General features: G+C 42.2%; 2 protein-coding genes across 2 annotated transcripts in view; both read left to right on the top strand.

Moving 5' to 3' along the window:
* LOC141271971 (uncharacterized) overlaps window positions 1–24,580 on the top strand; it is a 352,339-nt gene that overhangs the window by 114,361 nt on the left and 213,398 nt on the right. The gene's annotated exons all lie outside the window — the stretch shown is intronic.
* On the top strand, window positions 12–24,580 carry LOC141272003 (oocyte zinc finger protein XlCOF7.1-like). Its single transcript, XM_073682281.1, has 7 exons — window positions 12–93; window positions 11,449–11,597; window positions 11,727–11,918; window positions 11,990–12,113; window positions 12,191–12,288; window positions 13,699–13,789; window positions 22,355–24,580. The coding sequence occupies exons 2-7, from the start codon at window positions 11,520–11,522 to the stop codon at window positions 23,311–23,313; spliced, it is 1,542 nt and encodes a 513-aa protein (XP_073538382.1). The 5' UTR covers window positions 12–93; window positions 11,449–11,519; the 3' UTR covers window positions 23,314–24,580.

The following is a 24,580-nucleotide window of genomic DNA, read 5'->3' as shown; positions in this document are numbered from 1 at the left end:
GGGGAGGAGTCAGGGGGCCTCAGACTGTGACCTCATCACAGGTCCTGTGCGCACAGAGCAGCCATATATGTGGTGGCGGCTCTGCAGGTGGAGGTATGTGGAGATCCCCCATTACTATTAACCCCCTCAGTGCTGAGCAGCTTTCGTTGCTTTATTGTAATATCCATAACTATTTTTCTTCACTTTTCTTCTAAACTATGAAACCCAGGATATACGTTGCCCCTACCGTACAGTATTTCTTCATGCCACTCACACAGTGTGCAGGCACACACACATACACATTGTGGCCCCACTCCCTCCACTATGGTCGCTGAGTATGGCAGATCTACACTCTGTGCAGTGTGCGGATCATGCCCCTGGGGTGATATATTATTATTATTATAGCGCCATTTATTCCATGTGAAAAAGGAGTATGAATAATAAAAACAGTTAAAATAATCTTTAACAATACAAGTAGGTGAGGGTAATGCTGGTCGTGTATCGATAGTTACTGCAGGTTGTAGGCTTGTCGGAAGAGGTGGGTCTTCAGGTTCCTTTACAAGATTTCCACGGTGGGCTAGAGTCAGACATGTTGGGGTAGAGAGTTCCAGAGTACGGGGGATGCACAGGAGAAATCTTGTATGCGATTGTGGGAAGAGGGGAGTAGAGAAGGAGATCTTGTGACATTATTGCATTTACTGCGCCCACCTCAGATGGTACGGAGGACGCAGATACAGATGATATCAGGACAGGGCACCAACCTCCCTGATAGCTTCCCAAATCTGAGAATATCCCCTGGATTCGGGACTGTGGGGAGGAATGGTGAATGTGTGAGGGGCTCTTATCTGTACATTGTGATGGAAGCATTATGGATAAATATAATTTCAGAAGATAGATCTATTTATTTTTGTTGTTGATGTCTCATATTTTATACAGTTTTTTTGCTTTTGAGAGACTTACAGTATATCAGTCATGTAAGGGATACAGTGAATTTCAAACGTAGTGATGAAATCCCTATTTTTTTAAATTGTAACTTTTATTAATACTATTAAACGGAAATAAACTTGGTAATTCCTATCCCACAAATACTTATATGTATATCGATGTGGTGACCAAATAATATCGAATTAATGCACCACACAGAAAACAGAAATTAATACATCCCATAGAAAACAGGACTGAAAACAAGGACAGGGGGGTGTCCTAACATTTTCCCTCAATGATGTACTCTAAAGATGACTACCTGCCTGACTACGGAAGTTGGCACCCTAGATAAAGAACACAGGTTATGGCGCCTCCGCTCACAGTCGTCTGACTCTAGGTAGTCCTGACAAAAGTAAGTCCCCAAAGGCAGTGTACCTGAAAATAAGAGGACAGAATATCCAACAATATGGAGCCAAAATCTGATCCTGTCCAAAATATATCAGGTATATATACACTGCTCAAAAAAATAAAGGGAACACTTAAACAGCAGAATATAACTCCAAGTAAATCAAACTTCTGTGAAACCAAACTGTCCACTTAGGAAGCAACACTGATTGACAATCAATTTCACATGCTGTTGTGCAAATGGAATAGACAATAGATGGAAATTATTGGCAATTATCAAGACACCCTTAATAAAGGAGTGGTTCTGCAGGTGGAGACCACAGATCACCAATGCTTTCTGGCTGATGTTTTGGTCAGTTTTGAATGTTGGTTGTGCTTTCACACTCTTGGCAGCATGAGACTGACTCTACAACCCACAGAAAATGCTCAGGTAGTGCAGCTCACCCAGGGTGGCACATCAATGCGAGCTGTGGCAAGAAGGTTTGCTGTGTCTGTCAGCGTAGTGTCCAGAGGCTGGAGACTCTACCAGGAGACAGGCCAGTACATCAGGAGATGTGGATTGGGCCCCAGGAGTGCAACAACCCAGCAGCAGGACCGCTACCTCCGCCTTTGTGCAAGGAGGAACAGGAGGAGCACTGCCAGAGCCCTGCAAAATGACCTCCAGCAGGCCACAAATGTTCATGTGTCTGCACAAAAGGTTAGAAACCGACTCCATGAGGGTGGTATGAGGGCCCGACGTCCACAGATAGAGGTTGCGCTCACAGCCCAACACCGTGCAGGACGCTTGGCATTTGCCACAGAACACCAGGATTGGCAAAGTCGCCACTGGCGCCCTGTGCTCTTCACAGATGAAAACAGGTTCACACTGAGCACATGTGACGGACGTGACAGAGTCTGGAGATGCCGTGGAGAGTGATCTGCTGCCTGCAACATCCTTCAGCATGACCAGTTTGGCAGTGGGTCAGTAATGGTGTGGGGTGGCCCTTCATGTGCTCGCCAGAGGTAGCCTGACTGCCATTAGGTACCGAGATGAGATCGTCAGACCCCTTGTGAGACCATATGCTGGTGCGGTTGGTCCTGGGTTCCTCCTAATGCAGGACAATGCCAGACCTCATGTGGCTGGAGTGTGTCAGCAGTTCCTGCAAGATGAAGGCATTGAAGCTATGGACTGGCCCGCCCGTTCCCCAGACCTGAATCCGATTGAGCACATCTGGGACATCATGTCTCGCTCCATCCACCAACATCACGTTGCACCACAGACTGTCCAGGAGTTGGCTTATGCTTAAGTCCAGGTCTGGGAGGAGTTCCCACAGGAGACCATCCGCAACCTCATCAGGAGCATGCCCAGGCGTTGTAGGGAGGTCATACAGGCACGTGGAGGCCACACACAATATTGAGCCTCATTTTGACTTGTTTTAATAACATTACATCAAAGTTGGATCAGTCTGTAGTGTGTTTTTCCACTTTAATTTTGGGAATGACTCCAAATCCAGGCCTCCATTGGTTAATAAATTTGATTTTCATTAATGATTTTTATGTGATTTTTGTTGTCAGCACATTCAACTTTGTACAGAACAAAGTATTCAATGAGAATATTTCATTCATTCAGATCTAGGATGTGTTATTTGAGTGTTCCCTTTATTTTTTTGAGCAGTGTATAACCCCCAATATTCAGAAGTGCTCAAACAACTACACAATATATGCTGTATGGAGAAAGTATCAGTGCATATAATAAAGTGCAAATTGTGCTTAATCCAACTAATGTATAGGTATACACGTGCAGAGAAGATGGAGAACTTAATTTCTCCATTATCTGTGTCCGTGTAAATTGTACTGCACTCGGATGATATCCAAGTGCATTCTGATGTTTAACATGTGACGCGCCCCCTGGGCCGCGTGTGTGTGGGGATACCTGGAACCGGACCCGTTGTGGATGCTGGGGGTTGTAGTCCTTGCGTGGCGGGGACCCGGTCCCGTGGCTCAGGGTGGTCAACCCAAATGGCGGTCTTATTTATAGGGTTTTTATGATTAAATGTCCTCGGGCCTTCTCTGGTAAACCTTGGCGCCGTTTCCCTGACCCTATATGGTGCCTTCCTAGCGGGTGTAGCGAGGGGCTGCGCCACATGAAATGTCACAGCCTCCGGTTTCTAGCTGAGGGTAGTTCCCCGCCTCCACTAGTTTCGGGGACCGGTCTCCCCCTTTGGCCTGACCCCCCTACGCAGGTAGATTCGGGCGTGCGGTGGCGACTCGCCGGTCCACACCCCTGGGGTCCCTTCATTCCTTGTTCCTGGAGCCTCCTCCGCACCCCTTCCTTCCTTCCTGCCTGCGGAGCAGAGCCTCTGCTCCCAGCCTGCTTCTCTCCCAACTACTGAACTGACTTCACCCAGAACTAAGATGGTGCCCACCTTTTATAACTCCTTTTCAATGCACCCAGGAACTGCCCTCTCCCTCCTATGCACTACAGGGTCCCCCCTTCCTCTGTATTCCCTCCCCCCCCACTCCAGCCAGGGACAGGGACTGTCGTGCTCTACTTGGAGCATATCGGTCGCCCTGCCCCCCCGGAAATGTGGTGTAATGCATGCAGGTGTCGGGGTCCTGATTCACATTCCGTCCTTACCTGGAAGTGAGATATCGCACATCTGGATGAGATGCAATACCTCTGTAGCGGCCGAACCCTCGGGGCACTACACATGCTCTCGTAGACTTGAATATGTGCAATTATCAGATATACCTGCAGCATGCTGCGATTTTTTTTTTTTTTTTTTTTTTTTTTTTTTTTACTTTTTTTTTCTCATGCCAAATCGAGCCCTTAGGAAGGTAAACTGACATTTTCAGAAGTGTCCCTGAAGTAATAAGGTTGGGAATCACTGTCTTAGGCCCCTTCACATGTCCATGTTTGCAGTACGTCTGGCATCCGTTGTTTTTCATGGATGCCACAAGTACCCATTATAATCTGTGGTGTTTGCCATCCAAGTGCTGTACGTGTTTAACATTGCAAAGTATAGGAGAAGCGTTGGAACTGATTTTTCTTAAGCTATACCGGAAAAAAACAGACGGCACACTGATCCAAAGCACTGATGACACAGGTACCGTTTTTTCCGGTACTAGTATTATATGGACATATGAAGGGGTCTTAGAGCGCATTCACATGTCTGTGTTTTTAAGCCAATACCAGGTGTGTTATAGAGAAAAACTATAATTCAAAGATTGACACCTGTTCTGTATTTTGCAGCCACTCCTGGTTTTGACATAGAAATACTGATCAATAATACTAATGTGTGAATAAAGTCTTAGATAGTAAGCTCTTATGTTTTAGAGCCAAATTAAAGATTTCCCAGTAAACGGTGGAAGGTAAATTACAAGCTCGTATATCAATGGCAGATAACCTGGGTCCTATGTGATTGAGGTTTTTAGCATCAGGTGAACCCTGAACCCTGATACAGTCAGAGGCCTTCAGCCCACAACTTTGTTCAAAAAAATCTTTGACTAAAATTTAACTGGAACCAGAATAAGGCCACAAGTAATAATTAAAGAAGCACTCCCATCAAAGTTTTTATCCTCTTAGGCTAAGTGCCCACGTTGCGGAACTGAAGCATATTTTTTACGCTTCTCCCTGGCGGGAAAATCGCATGCGGATTTTACATGCGGTTTTCCCGCCAGGTAGAAGCGTTTGTGAGGCGTCTTTGCAGCGTCTTTGCATGCATTTCCGCATGCGGGTTATCAAGCACTTCTCCAAGTGATTTAAGCATCACTTGGAAAAGTGCTTGACAACTTGTTCACACTATATAAATCCATGCAACCGGCATGGATTTATATAGTGTGACCAAGTAATAGTTAAAAAAAAGAATCATAATGGTAAAAAATAAAAAAATAAAGTTTACACTCACTTTCCGATGCATTCTCTGCCCCGTCCGGAGTCTTGAGCGGCTCACGCTGTTGTGTGCAGGAACTGCAGTGAAGTCATTGAGTCATGTGATGGGTCACATGACTCAATGACGTGGCAGGTCCTTCAGACAACAGCGCGACGGAGGGAAAACATCAGAAGATAAGTATAAACTTTATTTTTTCTTTTTTTTACAGGTTCTTTGGTACCCAGGTCTGGAGGAGAGTCTCCTCTCCTCCAGACTTGGGTACCATCCGCACATTGATTCCGCATGCGGAAACGCAATATTAATGAACATGCTGCGGATTTTTGACCGCAGCATATATGCTGCGGAAAAATCCGCAGCATGGGCATTGACATTGCGGAATGCCATTGGGGACCATGGGGTGCGGATATACATGCGTTTTACAAGCGTTTACGCTGCGGAAATTCCGCAGCATATACGCTTGTAATACGCAACGTGGGCACGCAGCCTTAATATATTACAATCATCACATTATATAGCACTGTGCACTTACAATTACTCATTTTGCCTTTCTACTCAGTTAATTCTTCTCTTTTCCATTAGGTCTATGACATCACATGATTAAAAACTGACTAGCTGAATCCTTCTAAGCTCTATGTAGAATCAGAAAGTCTATTTTCGCTGTATGAGTCGCAAGTCACTGGAAAAGTCCCTGGCAAGGGGGACGAGGGAGCTGCTGAGTCTGGAGTTGACTCATGCCGGAAAAAGAGACTTCCTGTTTCTACATAGAGCTTAGAAGGATTCAGCTAATTGTTCCTGGGTAGAAAGATGTGGAGGAAAAAGTGAAAGAGAGCGCTACCTAAGCGTAGTAAGTAAAGACTAAAAACTGTGATAGAATATAAAATCTTTTATGCTCACCTGAGCAAGTTGTGCTGATAGGCACAACTCTATTTGAGGAATTTGTCCATTATTAGGGTTCTCAGACCACGGTCTGCAGCTCTTCCATAGAGGGTGGTGGTATATTTGTCCTACCTGACAGACAGCTACCTTGTGAACAAATTGAGACAAATGGATTCTGGAGGCGCTCCCGTGAAAGAAAGAGTAACCAAAAAATTGTTGGATCTTCGAAATATAGTGCAATCATATGGAGGATATTCCACAAGTGATTAATACTCGTAGGTTTATTAAAAATTCATAAAACCGTGATTACACATAAGGGACTTGGAGATATATAAAAAAAAATGGGGGGGGGAGTAGGTCTTAAAAAAGTTCACACAACGCGTTTCTACTTATAGAGCCTTCATCAGGTGTGTATGAGACCTTAGTGTTGAAGCAACTCTAAGGCTATGTGCCCACGTTGCGGACCTGAAGCATATTTTTTACGCTTCTCCCTGGCGGGAAAATCGCATGCGGATATTACATGCGGTTTTCCCGCCAGGTAGAAGCGTTTGTGAGGCGTCTTTGCATGCATTTCCGCATGCGGGTTATCAAGCACTTCTTCAAGCATCACTTGGAAAAGTGCTTGACAACTTGTTCAGAATGGTAAAAAATAAAAAAATAAACTTTATACTCCCCTTCTGATGCATTCTCTGCCCCGTCCGGAGGCTTGAGCGGCTCAGGCTGTTGTGTGCAGGACCTGCGGTGACGTCATTGAGTCATGTGGTGGGTCACATGACTCAATGACGTGGCAGGTCCTTCAGACAACAGTGCGACGGAGGGAAAACATCAGAAGATAAGTATAAACTTTATTTTATTCTTTTTTTTACAGGTTCTTTGGAACCCAGGTCTGGATGAGAGTCTCCTCTCCTCCAGACTTGGGTACCATCCGCACATTGATTCCGCTGCGCTTCCGCAAAATTAATGAACATGCTGCGGATTTTTGACCGCAGCATATACGCTGCGGAAAAATCCGCAGCATGGGCATTGACATTGCGAAATGCCATTGGGGACCATGGGGTGCGGATATACATGCGTTTTTCAAGCGTTTACGCTGCGGAAATTCCGCAGCATATACGCTTGAAAAACGCTACGTGGGCACACAGCCTTATACCCAGCATCTTTACTTGTGGGTGGAGTCACCCTCAGGGGTAACACCCAACTCACATATGGATCTACTCCGTCTCTCTATTGTGGAGTCTGGACTCTAATTGGTGAATATAGGTGGACATGTATTCCTTACAAATAATGTGAGATGTCATTGTTCAAATCTTAAAATTCATCACCTAGACGTGAACTAAAATCCCTTGTTCACAAAATGACTATTTTGTCAAAATCTGTGATTCTCTACTGTGTGGAGTTTCTAAAAGAAATCTGTAATATAGTAATCTTCTATGTAACTCAGTCTCTTCACTGCCTGAAGGCAGTGGTCGTTGTCTCCTACACAAAATGGAGGAGGCACTATCTCTCTGTCAGTGACCTCAGATGTAATGGAGGAGGCTCTAGCTCTGTCAGTGACCTCAGATATAATGGAGGAGGCTCTATCTCTGTCAGTGACCTCAGATATAATGGAGGAGGCTCTATCTCTGTCAGTAACCTCAGATATAATGGAGGAGGCTCTATTTCTGTTAGTGACCTCAGATATAATGGAGGAGGCTCTATCTCTGTCATTATACCTCAGATATAATGGAGGAACCTCTATCTCTGTCAGTGACCTCAGATATAATGGAGGAGGCTCTATATCGGTAACCTCAGATATAATGGAGGAAGCTCTATCTCACATCTGCAAGGAGTTTGTATGTTCTCCCCGCGTTTCCGTGGGTTTCCTCCGGGTTCTCCGGTTTCCTCCCACACTTCAAAGACATACTGATGGAGAATCTAGATTGTGAGCCCTGATGGGGACAGCGACGATAATGTATGTAAAGCACTGTGGAATATGTTAGCGCTATATAAAAATAAAGATTATTATTATTATCTCTGTCAGTGACCTCAGATACAATGGAGGAGGCTCTATCTCTGTCACTGACCTCAGATATAATGGAGGAGGCTCTATCTCTGTCAGTGACCCCAGATATAATGGAGGAAGCTCTATCTCTGTCAGTTACCTCAGATATAATGGAGGAGACTCTATCTCTGTCAGTGACCCCAGATATAATGGAGGAAGCTCTATCTCTGTCAGTGACCTCAGATATAATGGAAGAAGCTCTATCTCTGTCAGTGACCTCAGATATAATGGAGGAGGCTCTATCTCTCTGTTACCTCAGATATAATGGAGGAAGCTCTATCTCTGTCAGTGACCTCAGATATAATGGAAGAAGCTCTATCTCTCACTACGCCTCAAATACAAAAAAAGGCTGCTCTCTTTATGCATTTTTACCTTAGCTAAATTGGAAGATGCTCTTTGTCTGTCTTAGAAAAATGGAGTATGTTCTCTCTCTTTTTTTCCCTGTGCTAAAATAGACTACTATAGTGGATCCTCTTTTGTCCAATATCTTCCTGACAGGACTGACCTCCATCCAGGTTAATCTCTTGTTCCTCCCAATTCCTGTCTCACTCCCGGGGCTTGATGGGAGGTGTAGTTCTTTCTCCCTGCAGGATTATATATAGTCTATGTGCCCACGATGCAGAAATGCTCCGGATTTTTCCTGAGCGTTTCTGCATCTCCCTGGCAGAAAAAAACACATGTGGATTGTACGTGCGGATTGTACATGCGGATTGTACATGCGTTTTTCCTGCCAGGGACATGCGGATGTGAAGCGTTCTTCACTTGCATTTCCGCATGCGGGTTGACAAGCGCTTTCCAAGCGATTTTCGCATCACTTGGAAAGTGCTTGACAACTTGGTCACACTATATAAATCCATGCAAATGGCATGGATTTATATAGTGTGACCGTAAAGAATGATAAAAAATAAATATATACTTACCTTCTGATGGCCCCCAGAGTCTTTATCCGATGCCTCTCGCCTTGCTGGCAGCTCGCGGTAGACTAAAGGACCTGCCGACGTCAGCGGTCGCGTGACCCGTCACATGACTAAATGACATCATGGCAGGTCCTTTTCAGACCATCGCGAGTTGCCAGCAAGCCGAGACGCATCGCTAAGGACACCGGGGGCCTTCAGAAGGTAAGTATTATGTATATTTTTTATTTTATTCTTTTTTTTTACAGGTACTATGGTACCCGGGTCCGGAGGAGAGTCTCCTCTTCTCCAAACCCGGGTACCATCCGCACATTGAAATGCATGGATTCTGCATCTGCAGATGCAGTGATGCGGATTCCATGCGTTCCAATGCAAGTCAATGGCGGCGAAAACGCCGCGTTTACGCAAAATAATTGGTAGTGCTGTGGATTTTTCCGCAATGATAATCCGCAGCGGAAATTTCCGCAGCATGTGCATAGCACATGCGGATTATCATTGGGGAACATGGCAGACCTTCTACCAAGCGTTTTTTAAGCGTTTCTGCAGCAGAATTGCCGCTGCGGAAATGCTTAAAAAACGCATAGTGGGCACACAGCCATAGATATAAGAAGTTTTCCCTCCACTGAATGTTTCTGACATAATCCCAGTCACGTACGATCTGCTGGTATACAGTAACAGGCTCTGGCAGCTCCACAGTAGGGTTTACAGAAGAATGAACAAAAAAAACACTTTAGATATTGTTTTTCTTTTTTTTTGTCATTCAGTATGCAGGATAAATAACATATTAGTTTTATAGTATGGGTTTTATGGATGCAACTGTGAAAAATTTGTGCATTTATTTTTTTTTTACTTACCTAATTCTGTGTAGGTGACAGACATAAATGTTATTTATTATAAAATAATTTAAGACAAATGTATTAAGCTGCAAATTCTGGAGAAGAAACTTCTTGTTCTGTGTGGTCTATAGTAGAGAGGTTTTTTCACTAGATAGAAATAAAAAATCCTTAAATCCAGAAAAAATATTAAAATCTCCTGCTGCCTGCATCCACCGCCAGTCTCTGTTGCTCGAACATGAAGTTGACGCGCCCCCTGGGCCGTGGGGATACCCGGAACCGGGCCTGTTGTAGATGTTGGGGGTTGTAGTCACCGTGGCGGCGACCCGGTCCGTGACCCAGGGAGCTCAAACCAAGGGCGTATTGTCTGTATTTAGGTTAATGTCTGACTACGCCACCTGTGCATTGCGGTCAGTGATAACCGCCGCTGCGGAGCAGTCCACTGAAGCTGGTGTTACGTGCAGCGAGGTGATGTGACTCTCCACAGGAAGATTGTAGCTTCAGGGCAGCGGGAAAGGATGATGATGGTTGTAGTGCGAGGTATCAGTAATGACAACTCAGAGTCTTTGCAGTGCAGTCCCAGGGTCTTTACTCACAGTTATCTACTTCCAAGTTACAGATTTCCAGGCAACTTCCCACCTCGTGCTGTGCATACTCAGTGAGGGGCTCAGTCCACCCTCAGATAACTCAAGAGGACTTCTAAGGACCCCGTTCAATGTACCTTCCTCTGGCCTCTTCCTGCACCTCACACCCAGCGCCACTTCTATCCGGTACCCTCGGGCCTTAGCGGGCGACGTATGTTCCGTCCCCTGGTCCTATGTGGACACCTTCTTAGGGCCACTGGTGTGGATTATGGTTACAGCACGTTAGACACTGTAACCGCCGGTTCCTAGCTGAGCCTTCAATGTTTCTCCACTAGTTGAGGGATCCGGTTCCCTATTCTGGCCTCAACCCCTCTACCTCCTGGTAGCAGCGGGCGTACGGGTGGCCTTCTGCACGGCCCATACCCCTAGGGTCCCTTCTTAATTTCTGGAGCCTTCCTGCCCCTTCTCTCTCTCCCAGGCTCAGGCCTCCTGGATAGGCCCGCCCGTGGAGCAGAGCTCCTACAGAGCCCCTACTCCTGTCTGCCCCTCAGTCTGACTGACTGGACTGAACTGAACTGCTCTCTGTCCTACGATGGCTACTCTCTTTTATATCTCTCACTATGTGCTCCCCTTAACTACTTCCTCCACCCATCCACTACATAGTTCCCCCTAACTAGGTGGTTCCCCCCACTCCAGCCAGGGATCAGGGACAGTTGTGCTCTCCCTTAGGAGCATTGTCGCCCTGTCCCCCGGAAATGTGGTGTAGTGAATGCAGTGTTAGGGTCCTGAGCCATACTCCTTCCTTACCTGAGAGTGAGATACCACACCTCTGGGTGAGATGCAATACCTCTGTGGCGACCGAACCCTCAGGGGCACCACATAATCACTTATTGGCTTAAGTAGTTCCAGTCTTTCTGAGAGGAGGGGATGCAACATCTACAAGTTATATCTCCGTTTTTCTGTATTATCGCCAGTAATTGTATTTTTTACATGGGATTTTTATGATCATTTCCCATTCAGGTCCCTATAATATCGGATCCTCTCAGTGGAGATCTTCTATGTAAGAGAATTTTCCTGATTGACCATCAAGAATGGATAAGGACAGGGAGAAGATGGTGGAGAGGATATTACACCTCACCCTAGAGATCCTCTTCCGGCTTACTGGAGAGGTGAGATATTCTAATGACGTCATATTACATCATTCTTATCTATGGGAATAACAGATGGACAGAACTGGAGAGGTGAGGACTCTGGAAATGTCTGTAGTGAGATTTATTAATGTGTCTCTCCATAACCAGGATTACACAGTAGTGAAGAAGATCTCTAGTGAGCGCTGTCAGGCCCCTGTGTCTGAGGGATGGGGAAGACCCCTGAGCCCAATTACGGAGCCTCCACCTCACCCCCTGATACATGAGGACATCAATGACCAGAAGATCCTAGAAGTCACCTACAAGATGATTGAGCTGCTGACTGGAGAGGTGACACTGCTGGTAATGCTGGGACATTATACTGTAACGCTATGAAGGGATCGGGTGGATGACGGTATCATTGTATGTATCAGGTTCCTATAAGGTGTCAGGATGTCGCTGTCTATTTCTCCATGGAGGAGTGGGAGTATTTAGAAGGACACAAAGATCTGTACAAGGATGTCATGATGAAGGTTCCCCAGCCCCTCACATCACCAGGTAATAAACATGATCCACACTGCCTATAATTATTTGTATGTAAAGAAAAATTCAGTCCTTGTATGTGTTTCCTCCAGTTCTATCCAGTAAGCTGACAACACCAGAGAGATGTCCCCGTCCTCTTCTTTCACTGGACTGTAATCAAGAAAATCCCAACGTTCCTCAAGATCATCAGGTAGATGGTGAGAAGGTGTCATGAAATCTTTCCTATGATGTGTGGAAGGCTGTGAAGGTATTATGTTCAGTCTTATTTTATCCACCATTATTACACACTGAATGAACAATTTATGAGAGACACCGGCCCTTTCATGGATACAAGCTTTTCTGCATGGAAATTAGACTTGTAACCCTAGAGTGCAGTATGTAGTCATGTGATCAGTTTTCCACCATAGGTCAGTTTGTTTCAGTGTGAAACCAGATTAGAATGGGAAAATTGAGTGATTCAAGTAATAAAAATAATAATCTTTTTATGGTCATCAATGATATTAACCAGTATCAATGGTAGATTAACCAGTATTTCAAAATCTGCACGTCATCTGGCTTTTACATGATGTCAAGAATCTACTGAATATGTTATAATCAAAAACATCCAAACACAGTGAATCCTGTGGGCATAAACAACTTGTCGAGGAAGATATCAAGAATAAGTCTGAGGAACCTGTGGTGCAATCATACAAATTGGTGTCCAACAAACATGTCTGGATGCGCTTGTCGTTCTTTAGCACAATGGTCTATAACAGGAAATGACCAGTACTAGTGCCATTGCTGTCTAAGGCAAACATAAGGGAAAAATTTAATTGGGCAAAAGAGCACAAAATTAAATTACTAATCACTTGAAAAACATTGTCTGGTCAAATGAATCTAGATGTCTGCTGCACCATGCTGATAGAAGGTTGAGAATTCAACCATGAATCCAATGAATCCATGTGTTCTTCCTGTCAGGTGTCAACATTTAAGGCTTGTGGAGGTGGAGTAATGATATGAAAAATGTTTTCTTGGCACAACCTGAGTCCTTACATATCTTTGGATGGATGTTTGGACACTACGGCTTACCTAAGCTTTGTGGCCAACTAAATTCATCACCTCATGGCAGCTGTTATGTGATATGGTAGAAGGACAATGTGCTATGTTACAAGGTTCGTATTGTTTATGGACTAATTCTAGGAACATGACAGTAAGTTTTTATGCTTCATTTAACTATCCTGTTTTCATCTCATTTTATATACACCTGGTGAAATCTAAGATATAATAAATTGCTGAAGTTCTGAAGCTCAAAAGATGTCCTCCATACTAATAGATTGGTGGCTCTACTAAAATGACTATTCAGTGTATGTTCTATACTTGGTGGAGGATAAAGCTGATCATAGACAATAGATGTTGTCATGATCTCCTAATAATTTTCTGCTGGTTAGAATTTGGAGCCAACTGGTTGGATTTGTATAGGAGACCTGCTGCTATGTGATGACTACCGCTGGCTACCGCTGTAATTTTTAGTCGTCATGTTAATTTCTGATATTTTCTGTTCTTCAAATTCATTTTACACAGCTTCCCCATCTGTCTGTGACTTTTACAATATTTGTTTCAGGGTAAAGATCTGCCCCATAATAATACTACAGAGACATATGTGATGGGTGATGAGTGGTGTAATGAGGAGATTCCTACAGATAACCGCCCAGGTGAGTAGTGACCACTAAATGCAGAGAAATCATATATTCTACTCATTCATCATTTGTGGAGTTTTTTATGTCTATTTTCCTAGCAAAAATTGAAATCAAGCCATTTTTTACACAGAAAATTGAGGGTAATATTCATACATTATGTTCTGGCCTTATGAACACACGATTATTGCAGTCAAAAACTTCCACAGCATAGAAAAAATGGTCATTTCTGTGATTGGCTGCAGTGGTGACATACACATCCGGCTTTAAGGGGAAGTAAGTCAGTTGGTCAGGTAGCTGAGCAGTATTAGAAGAGAAGCATCAAGGGATCAGTAAGGTGAGTATGATATATTCTATAACTTTTTAAATCACATTGAGAGGAGAGATGAGCAGATGTAGGAAGACCTGATAAAAGAAAGTGCATCGTTTTGGAGAATCGGTTGAGTCATATGGATCCATGGGGAATCCGGAGCAGGTAAAATTAGCAACAGGTGGTGGAATTTTGGGGATAACTCACATTTAGATGTCAGCCAAATTGGAAAAATCCCTAGGATAGAATCTGCTTACTTCAATTCTGCCAAATGAAGATCTTTCCAGGATAGATATCTCACATGTGAATTGGAGCCACTGCGAGAATATGATTGCTTACAGTGAAGAGGTTCAGTAGCCTAGTTTGAAGGGTCAAAAGAATGACATAAGGTCTGCTTTAACATTCTTGTCTGCAAATCAAAAGTGTAATTAAAAATCAAAGTAGGAGAATAGCAAGGAAATTCATATGAGGAGAGGGAAAAAGCCTTTTGAGAAAAATACAATAATGGAAAATTTCCCAGTCATTTAGTGGTTAATGTGAGTGTTAGGATAAAAAATATGTCACTATATGTCATTTACTTTACACATAGTCCCCCCCAAAAAATATGGACTAGGCCAGCACTCCTATAGTATTGAATGATTACATGAGCTCCACTGTTGCTACATATGTAAAAAATGTGAGGTTCTTAATTATCATTTTTTTTTTGTATAAAAAAACATGTAAGCCACCAACCAGTGGATTTTATATAGTTCTCACTGCTTGACCCTACATGGAGACACAGCCACCTGAACTATGATGATAGTGATAACAATGATATTATCTCCGCAGTGTTGCAGTGGAGGCCTACGATAATCATCGGGTGTCATACACACTGCTCTGAAAAGCAAAGGCCACGTTCACACTTTGAGTATTTGATGAGATTTTTATTTCCGTATTTGTAAGCCAAAACCAGGAGTGGGTGATAAATACTGAAGTGGTGATGTGTTTCTATGATAATTTTCCTCTGGTTTTAGCTTACAAATACTGATGTAAAATACTGACCAAATACTGAACGTGTGCACGTGGGCTAAGAGTACGAAGAAAATTTAGGGAATTAAGTTTCAAGTCTTTACTGAAATAATTTGTCTAATTAGTTGAGAACTAAATTAAGGATCAACGATGAATAGAAACAATAATCCTTAACCAATTCGTGGCTTGATTTCAAATTGGCTCAAAAATCGAAGTACAAATTTGAAATCACTTGTGGATCCAGTTTGCTTTAATTTCATCACGGAAAGTTAAAATGTGACTCCGTAGTGTGTAAGGTCCTGATGTGCCGGTATGTCATTTGTTTGTTACTTCTACAATATTAGTTTAAGGGTAAAGATCTGAAACATATTATTGTATTTTTCGGTCTACAGGACAAACCTTACTATAAGACACATTCCCTTTTTTGTCAGCAGAAAAATAGGAAAAATAAATTTACAAATTAATACTTCCCTGGAGGTGTAAAGAAGTGGGGTCAATATCACTCATTTTAATGCACTCAAGTATAATAGGGAGGTAATAGATCTATTGCTAAAGGGGTATTCCCAGTTCCAAGATTCAATATGTAGTAGGTACAATATTATATTAGCAAATACCTCCAATTAGAAATGTAGTATAGTTTTTCTGATTAGCTATGTCTTTTTCCTTATGCGCAGGCATGGCAGGACCTTAGGTACCCATGGTTACTGTCACTAGGAACTAGCTAACTGCCACAATATAACCATGGATACCTAAGGTCCTGCCTTGCCTGCACATGAGGGAAAGAGACATAGCGAATCAGAAAAACTATACTGCATTTCTAATTGGAGGTATTTGCTAATAATATTGTTATTATTACACCTACTACATATTGGGATAGGATCTTGGAGATGGGAATACTTCTTTAATTTTTCTGTGCAGCATATGTATTATACTCCAATGGCTTTACAGCATGCACATTTTGTACACTCTGCTGCGCACACACATACACAACACTGTTGCATGTACGGTACATGCACACTCAGCTTTCCTACACACCCATCTCTGCCACACACACAGAGCTCTACTAAACATACACTCTCACACATACAATCATACTCACTGTATACGTTAGGATGATTTAAAGTTCCTTGCAGGCATATGACTGACCTCATGCCCTGTAAGCTCGTTTAGCTAGTCAGAACATGCAGCATCTGTGCACGTCTTGGTAGTTTTCTCTCCAGCCCTGCACCGATCAGATAGATCAGTGTTTGACAGCAGGAGAGCGGTTCGCTCAATGATCAAGAAGGATGTTGTGTCACTGTTGTCCTTAATCAAAGGAAACTGCCTCAGGACTTTAAGACGCAGTTTATTTGTGAAAAAAACGGAAATATGGCAAAAATTTAGAAAATTTCGCAATTTTCAAAATTTTTATTTTTATGCCCTTAAATTAGAGAGCTGTGTCACACAAAATAGTTAATAAATAACATTTCCCACATGTCTACTTTACATCAGCACAATTTTGGAAGCAACGTTTTTTTTTTGTTAGGAAGTTATAAGGGTTAAAAGTTGACCAGCGATTTCTAATTTTTCCAACAAAATTTAGAAAACCATTTTTTTAGGGACAACATCACATTTGAAGTGACTTTGAGGGGCCTTTATGAAAGGAAAATATCCAAAAGTGACAGCATTCTAAAAACTGCACCCCTCAAGGTGCTCAATACCACATTCAAGAAGTATATTAACCCTTCAGGTGCTTCACAGGAATTTTTGGAATGTGGAAGAAAAAAATGAACATTTAACTTTTTTCACAAAAGTGTTATTTTAGACCCCAATTTTTTTATTTTCGCAAGGGTATCAGGAAAAAATGGACCACAAAATTTGTTGTGCAATTCCTCCTGAGCACGCCAATACCTCATATGTGGGGGAAAACCACTGTTTGGGTGCACGGCAGGGTTTGGAAAGGAAGGAGCGCCATTTGACTTTTTGAATGTAAAATTTGCTTGAACAATTAGCGGACGCCATGTTTCGTTTGGGGAACCCCTGATGTGCTTAAACAGTGGAAACCCCACACAATTGACACCATTTTGGAAACTAGACCTCCTCAGGGAACTTATCTAGATGTGTGGTGAGCACATTGAACCCCCAGGTGCTTCACAGAAGTTTAGAACATTGAGTCGTAAAAATACAATTTTCAAATTCTTTCAACAAAAATGTTTTTCAGCCTTGAATTTTGCATTTTCATACGGGTAACAGGAGAAATTGCCCCATGCAATTTCTCCTAAGCACGCCAATACCCCATATGTGGGGGAAAACTACTGTTTGGGGTGCATGGCAGTGTTCGGAAGAGAAGTAGCACCATTTGACTTTTTGAATGCAAAATTTGCTTGAATAATTAGCGGACGCCATGTTGCTTTCGGAGAGCCCCTGATGTGCCTAAACAGTGGATACCCCCAAAAGTGACACCATTTTGGAAACTAGACCCCTCAAGGATTTTATCAAGGGGTATAGTGAACATTTTGAACCCAGAGGTACGACACAGAATTTGATATCATTAGGTCATTATATTGAATAAGTTGTCATTAGTCTTGAGCGCAAGTGCTCGCTACTTGAGTTTGCATCGGGTACTCGGGTATGCACCATGTATCGTGGGTGCTCGAGTGACATGCTCGAGTCCCCGCCCACATGTTTCTCAGTTATTAGACACCCAAAAAAAACATGCAGGTATCGCTCGTGCATGGCAGGCAATCCCTGCGAGTTTTTTTGGGCTGTATAACAGCTGCAAAACATATGGGGCGGAGACTCGAGCATGTCACTCGAGCACCCGCGATACTCGGTGCATACCCAAGCACCTGATGCAAACTAAAGTAGTGATCACTTGCGCTCAACACTAGTCGCCATATCATCGTCAATTTTTTTTTTTACTTTTGAAAAAATCCCAACCCTAATACAACGCCAACCCTAGCACAGCCACAACCCTAATACAGCCCAACCCTAATCCTAGCCCAACCCCAACCTTAATCCTAACCCAATCCTAACCCTAGCCCAACACTAACCCAACCCTAACCCAAGCACAACCCTAGTGTTTATTTTTCACGCCGTTCCTCATGCTGTATAATTGATTAGACGACTTTATTCTTCGGGTCGGTGCGATTACAGTCATACCAGATTCATATAGTTTTTTAATGTTTGACAGCAGTCACACACTAAAAGACGCTTTTTTTTTTTTGCAAAGACTAGTTTTTGCATCTCCATATTTTGAGAGCTAGAATTTTTCCAGAATTAGGCCAACAGAGTCATGTGATGGTGTTGGTTTTTGCGGGACAATTTGGTGTTTTTAATGGTACTATTTTCAGGCACGTGACATTTTTTGATCGCTTTCTATTCTGATTTTTGGGAGGCAGAATAAACAAAAACCAACAATTCAGGAATACTTTTTTTTTTTTTTTAAATGCAGTTCCGCATGTGGTAAAATTGATAAGGTAGCTTCATTCTTCGGGTCAGTACATTTACAGCGATACTACATTTATATATTTTTTTTAGGTTTTGGCGCTTTTACACAATAAAAACTATTTTATAGAAAAAAGAATATTTTTTGCATCGCTTTATTCTGAGAGCTATAACTTTTTTATTTTTCAGCTGATGAAGCTGTATGGTGGCTTATTTTTTGTCAGACAAGATGACGTTTTCAGCGGTAACATTTTTATTTACCTTCATCTTTTTGATCACGTTTTATTCCATTTTTTGTTTGGCGGTATAATGATAAAGCAGTGTTATTTACTTTTTTTTATTTTTTTTTACCATGTTCACTAAAGGGGTTAACTATTGGGACAGTTTTATAGGTCAGGTTGTTCCGGATGTGGCGATACCAAATATTTTTGTACTTTTGTTGTACTTGTACTTTTATTGTTTTGTTTTTTTCCATAATAATATTTATTGATGGGTACAATATATGTTTATTTTTTGGGGATTCTTTTTTTCATTTTTTAAAAAATATTTTTACAATTTTTTTTTTTCTTCACTTTCTGATTCTTTTTTAACTATTACATGTTGTCACACTATGGGACTTTCACTTTTTGCAGTCTGATCGCCTGTATAACACAGGAATGCAGCACCATCCCTGTTCTATACAGGCTGCCAGCACTGCACAGGCAGAAGATACTGTCATCGTGCACTGCGCATGATCAAAGTATCTTCCTGCTGTCTGGTGACCCGGATGTTGTCATGACGACATCCAGGTCACCATGACAACCACGGGACCCGGCCACAGACAGCACGGGACACCGGTGAGGAGGTGAGTACCGGAGCTTACCTCCTCTTGCCACCGGAATGCTGCGATCGACTTCGATTGCAGCATTTCGGGGGTTAATGTGCTGGGAGCAGTGCGGGACCGCTCCTGACAATCAGCTGACACCCGACGGCGATTCCGCCCGCCCAGCCTGTGTGCGGGCGGAATCGTCGATGCGTACTAATACGTATCTGGTCCATAAGGCCCAGGGCGCAGATACGTATTTGTAAGTATCATGTCAGAAAGGGGTTAATACTTGGTGGCAAAACCCTTGTTGGCAAGCACAGCAGTCAGACGTTTTTTTGTAGTTGATGATGAGGTTTGCACACATGTCGGGAGGAATTTTGATCCACTCCTCTTTGCAGATCATCTCTAAATCATTAAGATTTTGAGGCTGTCGCTTGGCAACTCGAAGCTTCAACTCCCTCCATAAGTTTCCTATGGGATTAAGGTCTGGAGACTGGCTAGGCCGCTCCATGACCTTACTGTGCTTCTCTTTGAGCCACTCTTTTGTTGCCTTGGCTGTATGTTTTGGGTCATTGTCTTGCTGGAAAACCCATCTTCAATGCTCTTACCGAGGGAAGGAAGTTGTTTGACAAAATCTTGTGATACATGACCTCTTCAGTACGGTGCAGTCGTCATGTCCCCTTTGCACAAAAGCACCCCCAAAGTATAATGTTTCACCCACCATGCTTCACGGTTGGGACAATGTTCTTAGAGTTGTACTCATCCTTCTTCTTCCTCCAAACACGGCGAGTTGAGTTAATGCCAAAGAGCTCAATTTTTGTCTCCTCTGACCACAGCACCTTCTCCCAATAACTCACAGAATCATCCAGGTGTTCATTGGCAAACTTCAGACGGGCCTGCACAAGTGCCTTCTTGAGCAGGGGGACCTTGCGGGCACTGCAGGATTTTAAATCGTTAAGGCGTAATGTATTACCAATTGTTTTCTTGATGACTGTGGTCCCAGCTGCCTTGAGATCATTAACAAGATCCCCCCCCATATAGTTTTAGGCTGATCTCTCACCTTCCTCATGAGCAAGGATACCCCACGAGGTGAGATTTTGCATGGTGCCCCAGATCAATGTCAATTGACAGTCATTTTGTATTTCTTCCATTTTCTTACTATTGCACCAACAGTTGTCTCCTTCTTACCCAGCATCTTACTTATGGTTTTGTAGCCCATTCCAGCTTTGTGCAGGTCTAGGATCTTGTCCCTGACATCTTTAGAAAGCTCTTTGGTCTTGCCCATGTTGTAGAGGTTAGAGTCTGACTGATTGAGTCTGTGGACAGGAGTCTTTTATGCACGTGACTGTCTCCTGTGGGAGTCTTTAATGTAGGTAACGAGTTGATTAGGAGCGTCTAACTGGTCTGTAGGAGCCAGAACTCATAATGGTTTGTAGGGGATCAAATACTTGTTTCTCACTGCAAAATGCAAAAAAATTATCTAATTTATACAATGTGATTTTCTTTATATTCTATCTCTCAATGTTAAAATTAACCTACCCTTAAAATTATAGACTGTTCATGTCTTTGTCAGTAGGCAAACTTACAAAAACAGCAAGGGATTAAATACCTATTTCCCACACTGTATATTTATGTCTGTTTTATGTGTGTTTTTAAGAATTTATGTTCAAATATGAACTTATGTCTGTTAAGTGCACATATCTGTGTATCGTGTGTTTGTATGTGCTCATGTGCGCACGTGTGCATGTGTGCGAGTGTGCATGTGCGCGCCTGTCTGCGTACTGTGTGCGCGCATGTCTACGTACTGTGTGTGCACGCACTTATACATGCACCCAGTGTCTCCTGCGATGTATATATGTCCCCAGCATCTCCTGTGATGTATATTCCCCCAGTGTCTTCTGTGATGCATATATGCACCCAGCCCCTCATGTGATGTATATGCCTCCAGCGTCTCAGAACTTACTTTTGTGTTCAGAACTTACTTTTGCGAGTTCTTTTCAAAATTCATCACAGAGAGTTGACTCCAGTCCAGACCAATGCAAACCTGGAAAATAATTTCCGAGTATCATCACACGTTTCACCAAAGAGAAGCCGCTCCAGACACCACATTAGGGGTCAGTTAATTAATTGATTGACCAAATCTAGTAGAAAAAAATTCTAATTGATAATTTTTTACGGCTGGCGAATGATGGTATAAATATCCAAATGGCTCCCGGCAGAAAAATGGTTCCTCACCCCTGGTGTAAGCTATGAAGGTTGTATACTATGCTTAGGCTAATCAAACTCTGCATTAAAATACAGTTCAGGTAGCTAGAGTACTAATGTATCCTTGCCAATTATCTATTTAGTTTGTTTCTCTACTAAATTCTACTATATAATTGCACTTTCAGGATATTTAAATAACTTTTTTTTTTTTTGCTAGCTGCAGATGTCCCAGTTTACATGTACATAGGATTATCATATCCAATATTTCTTCACACCATATTTATATATTGACAGTGTAGTCTATGTAGTTATAGATGGGACTGCTCTTTTTAATACTGTGTATATATCTGGGGCAGCTTTTATCCTGGTTATTTATCTTGTGCGTCGTGTATAGTCATAGTATTCGTACTTCTACACCCTCATTAGATGTCTCACTATTTAACCCCTTCATGCTCCATGACAAATGTATACATCATGAAGAAGGTCAGATGTGTGAAGCTGCTCAGAAACTGAGCATGTTCCACAAATGGCAATTGCCAGCTTTGCTATACAGTTGGCTTCTGCCTCTAATGGCAGGGATTGTAGTTAGCTAGTAGTTGGTTTCAATAGCAAAGTTAAAAAAATAAAAAGACCACAACCTGTTGGCCTAATGCCATAATCTATTAGTTTCTGCTTTGACGTTTACTGCTCCCACCACTGCCTTTTATCAGTTGAATTGAATATTACTACAATCTGTATAAAAATACTTATGTACAAATGTTATAACACGTATAGATATAATTGCAATGCACTGTTCTTGCAAAATTTAATTTAATTTTATTCTTGGCAGATGACTGTACTGGGAGCTTAGAGGGACATCTGATATTTTCGGATTTGAAAGCAGATGATTGTGGTATCACACCAGATACATATGAAGAACCTGGAATTATCCTAGATAAACCTCCAGCCCTTCACAGTAAAGATCTACCATATGATCCTTTTCAACAGTTCCTATCATCTGATTTATCATCGACTCTTAAACAGAAGAAAAATTACGGAAGAGGTGGTAATCATAAAAGAGATCAGACAGTGGAGAAGTCACATCCATGTTTAGAGTGTGGGAAATGTTTTTCAAGGAAATTAACTCTTGTCACACACATGAGAAGTCACACAGGGGAGAAGCCATTTCCATGTTCAGAATGTGGGAAATGTTTTACACAGAAAAACCATCTTATCACACACATGAGAATTCACACTGGTGAGAAGCCATTTTCATGTTCCAAATGTGAAAAATGTTTTACAGATAAATCAAATCTTACTGTACATCAGAGAAGTCACACAAAGGAGAAGCCATTTTCATGCTCAGAATGTGGAAAATGTTTTGCAGGGAAATCAGGTCTTGTAATACATCAGAGAAGTCACACAGGGCAAAAGCCATTTTTATGTTCAGAATGTGGAAAATGTTTTAATGAAAAATCAGGTCTTGCAAAACATCAGAGGACTCACACAGGGGAGAAATATTCATGTTCAGAGTGTGGGAAACGTTTTTCAGAGAAATTCCATCTTGCAACACATCAGAGAACTCACACAGGAGAAAAGCCATTTTCATGTTCCAAATGTGGGAAATGTTTTACAGCGAAAGCATACCTTATTGCACATCAGAGAATTCATACAAAGGAAAAGCCATTTACATGTTCCATATGTGGGAAATATTTGACAGAGGAATCAAGTCTTGTAATACATCAGAAAAGTCACACATCAGAGAAGCCATTTTCATGTTCAAATTGTAGAAAATGTTTTACTCACTAATCAGATTTACATAATCTTCAGATAACTCACACAGAGGAGAATAACATCATATTAAACAATGGAGAAGTTATTTTATTTTTAAAATCATTTTATTGACATTCTACAAGAAAAAAAATACATCCGTTACTGTATACAAGAAAAAGAGAATGCAAGAGCACCAACTGATAGTTGAAATGTATGCAATTACCAATAAACATCTGTTATTGGAAAGCAAACAATCTAAATAACTCACATACATTAATCATATTCTAAATATATTTTACATTTATATAAGGATGAATCTAAAATATAAATGGTTTGTCCAATGATTCTCTCTTCCCCTCAATATGACATCTGTCTTGGACTGAGGCTGCTATACTTTATTATAACAGTTGCCCAGTCAACCATCCAATACCCGGCTTGTCTATTCGTATGAACAGGATGTCCTGTTAATTAGATGAGACCACCAGGAACTTCTCACATACAGTTGGGGAAATAAGTATTTGATACACTGTCTATTTTGCAAGTTTTCCCACCTACAAAGAATGGAGAGGTCTGTAGTTTTTATTGTAGGTACACTTCAACTATGAGAGACAGAATCTTATAAAAAAAATACAGAAAATTACATTGTATGATTTTTACATAATTAACCCCTTAATAACATCTGACGTACTAATACGCGTCTGTGCCCTGGGACGTAAGAGCCAGACCCGTATTAGTACGTCATCGCGATCGCGCGCGCACACAGGCTGTGCGGGCGCGATCGCCGCCGGGTGTCAGCTGATTGTCACAGCTGACACCCGGTACTATGTGCAGGGAGCGGTCCTGCACCGCTCCCAGCACATTAACCCCTGCGATGCTGCGATCGAAGTCGATCGCAGCCGATCGCAGCATTGCGGGGGCAAGGGGAGGTGATCGCAGATACTCACCTCCTCTTCCGGCTTCCAGCGCTGTCTGCAAAGGCTTCCCGGGTGTTGCCATGACGACCCGATGTCGTCATGACAACATCCGGGTCACCAGACAGCAGGAAGATTGTTTGGACATGCGCAGTGCATCTCCAAACAATCTTCTCACTGTGCAGCGCTGATAGCCTGTATGACACAGGGATGGTGCTGCATTCCTGTGCCATGCAGGCGATCAGAGAAAAAAAAAGTGAAAGTCCCATAGTGGGACAAAGTAATAAAGTATAAAACTGTCAGTAAGTGAAAAAAAAAAAAAAAAAAAAAAATTGCAAAAATATAAAAAAAAAATAAATAAAACAATCCACCAAAAATAAAAATATAATGTA

This window comes from Phyllobates terribilis, unplaced genomic scaffold (assembly GCF_046119375.1).
Source record: "Phyllobates terribilis strain yellow unplaced genomic scaffold, ASM4611937v1 Scaffold_5__5_contigs__length_657084704, whole genome shotgun sequence".
Lineage (NCBI taxonomy): Eukaryota > Metazoa > Chordata > Amphibia > Anura > Dendrobatidae > Phyllobates > Phyllobates terribilis.
The sequence above is the reverse complement of the archived record's forward strand: the minus strand, read 5'-3'. Positions and strand labels throughout refer to the sequence as shown.

What these genes read in the sequence shown, in the direction of transcription:
- LOC141272003 (XM_073682281.1), top strand. Translation starts at nt 11,520, where the DNA reads ATGGATAAGGACAGGGAGAAGATGGTGGAGAGGATATTACACCTCACC. An exon ending in TCTTCCGGCTTACTGGAGAG is followed by an intron (nt 11,598 to 11,726) that starts GTGAGATATTCT and finishes CTCCATAACCAG; the next exon opens with GATTACACAGTAGTGAAGAA. An exon ending in CTGGAGAGGTGACACTGCTG is followed by an intron (nt 11,919 to 11,989) that starts GTAATGCTGGGA and finishes TGTATGTATCAG; the next exon opens with GTTCCTATAAGGTGTCAGGA.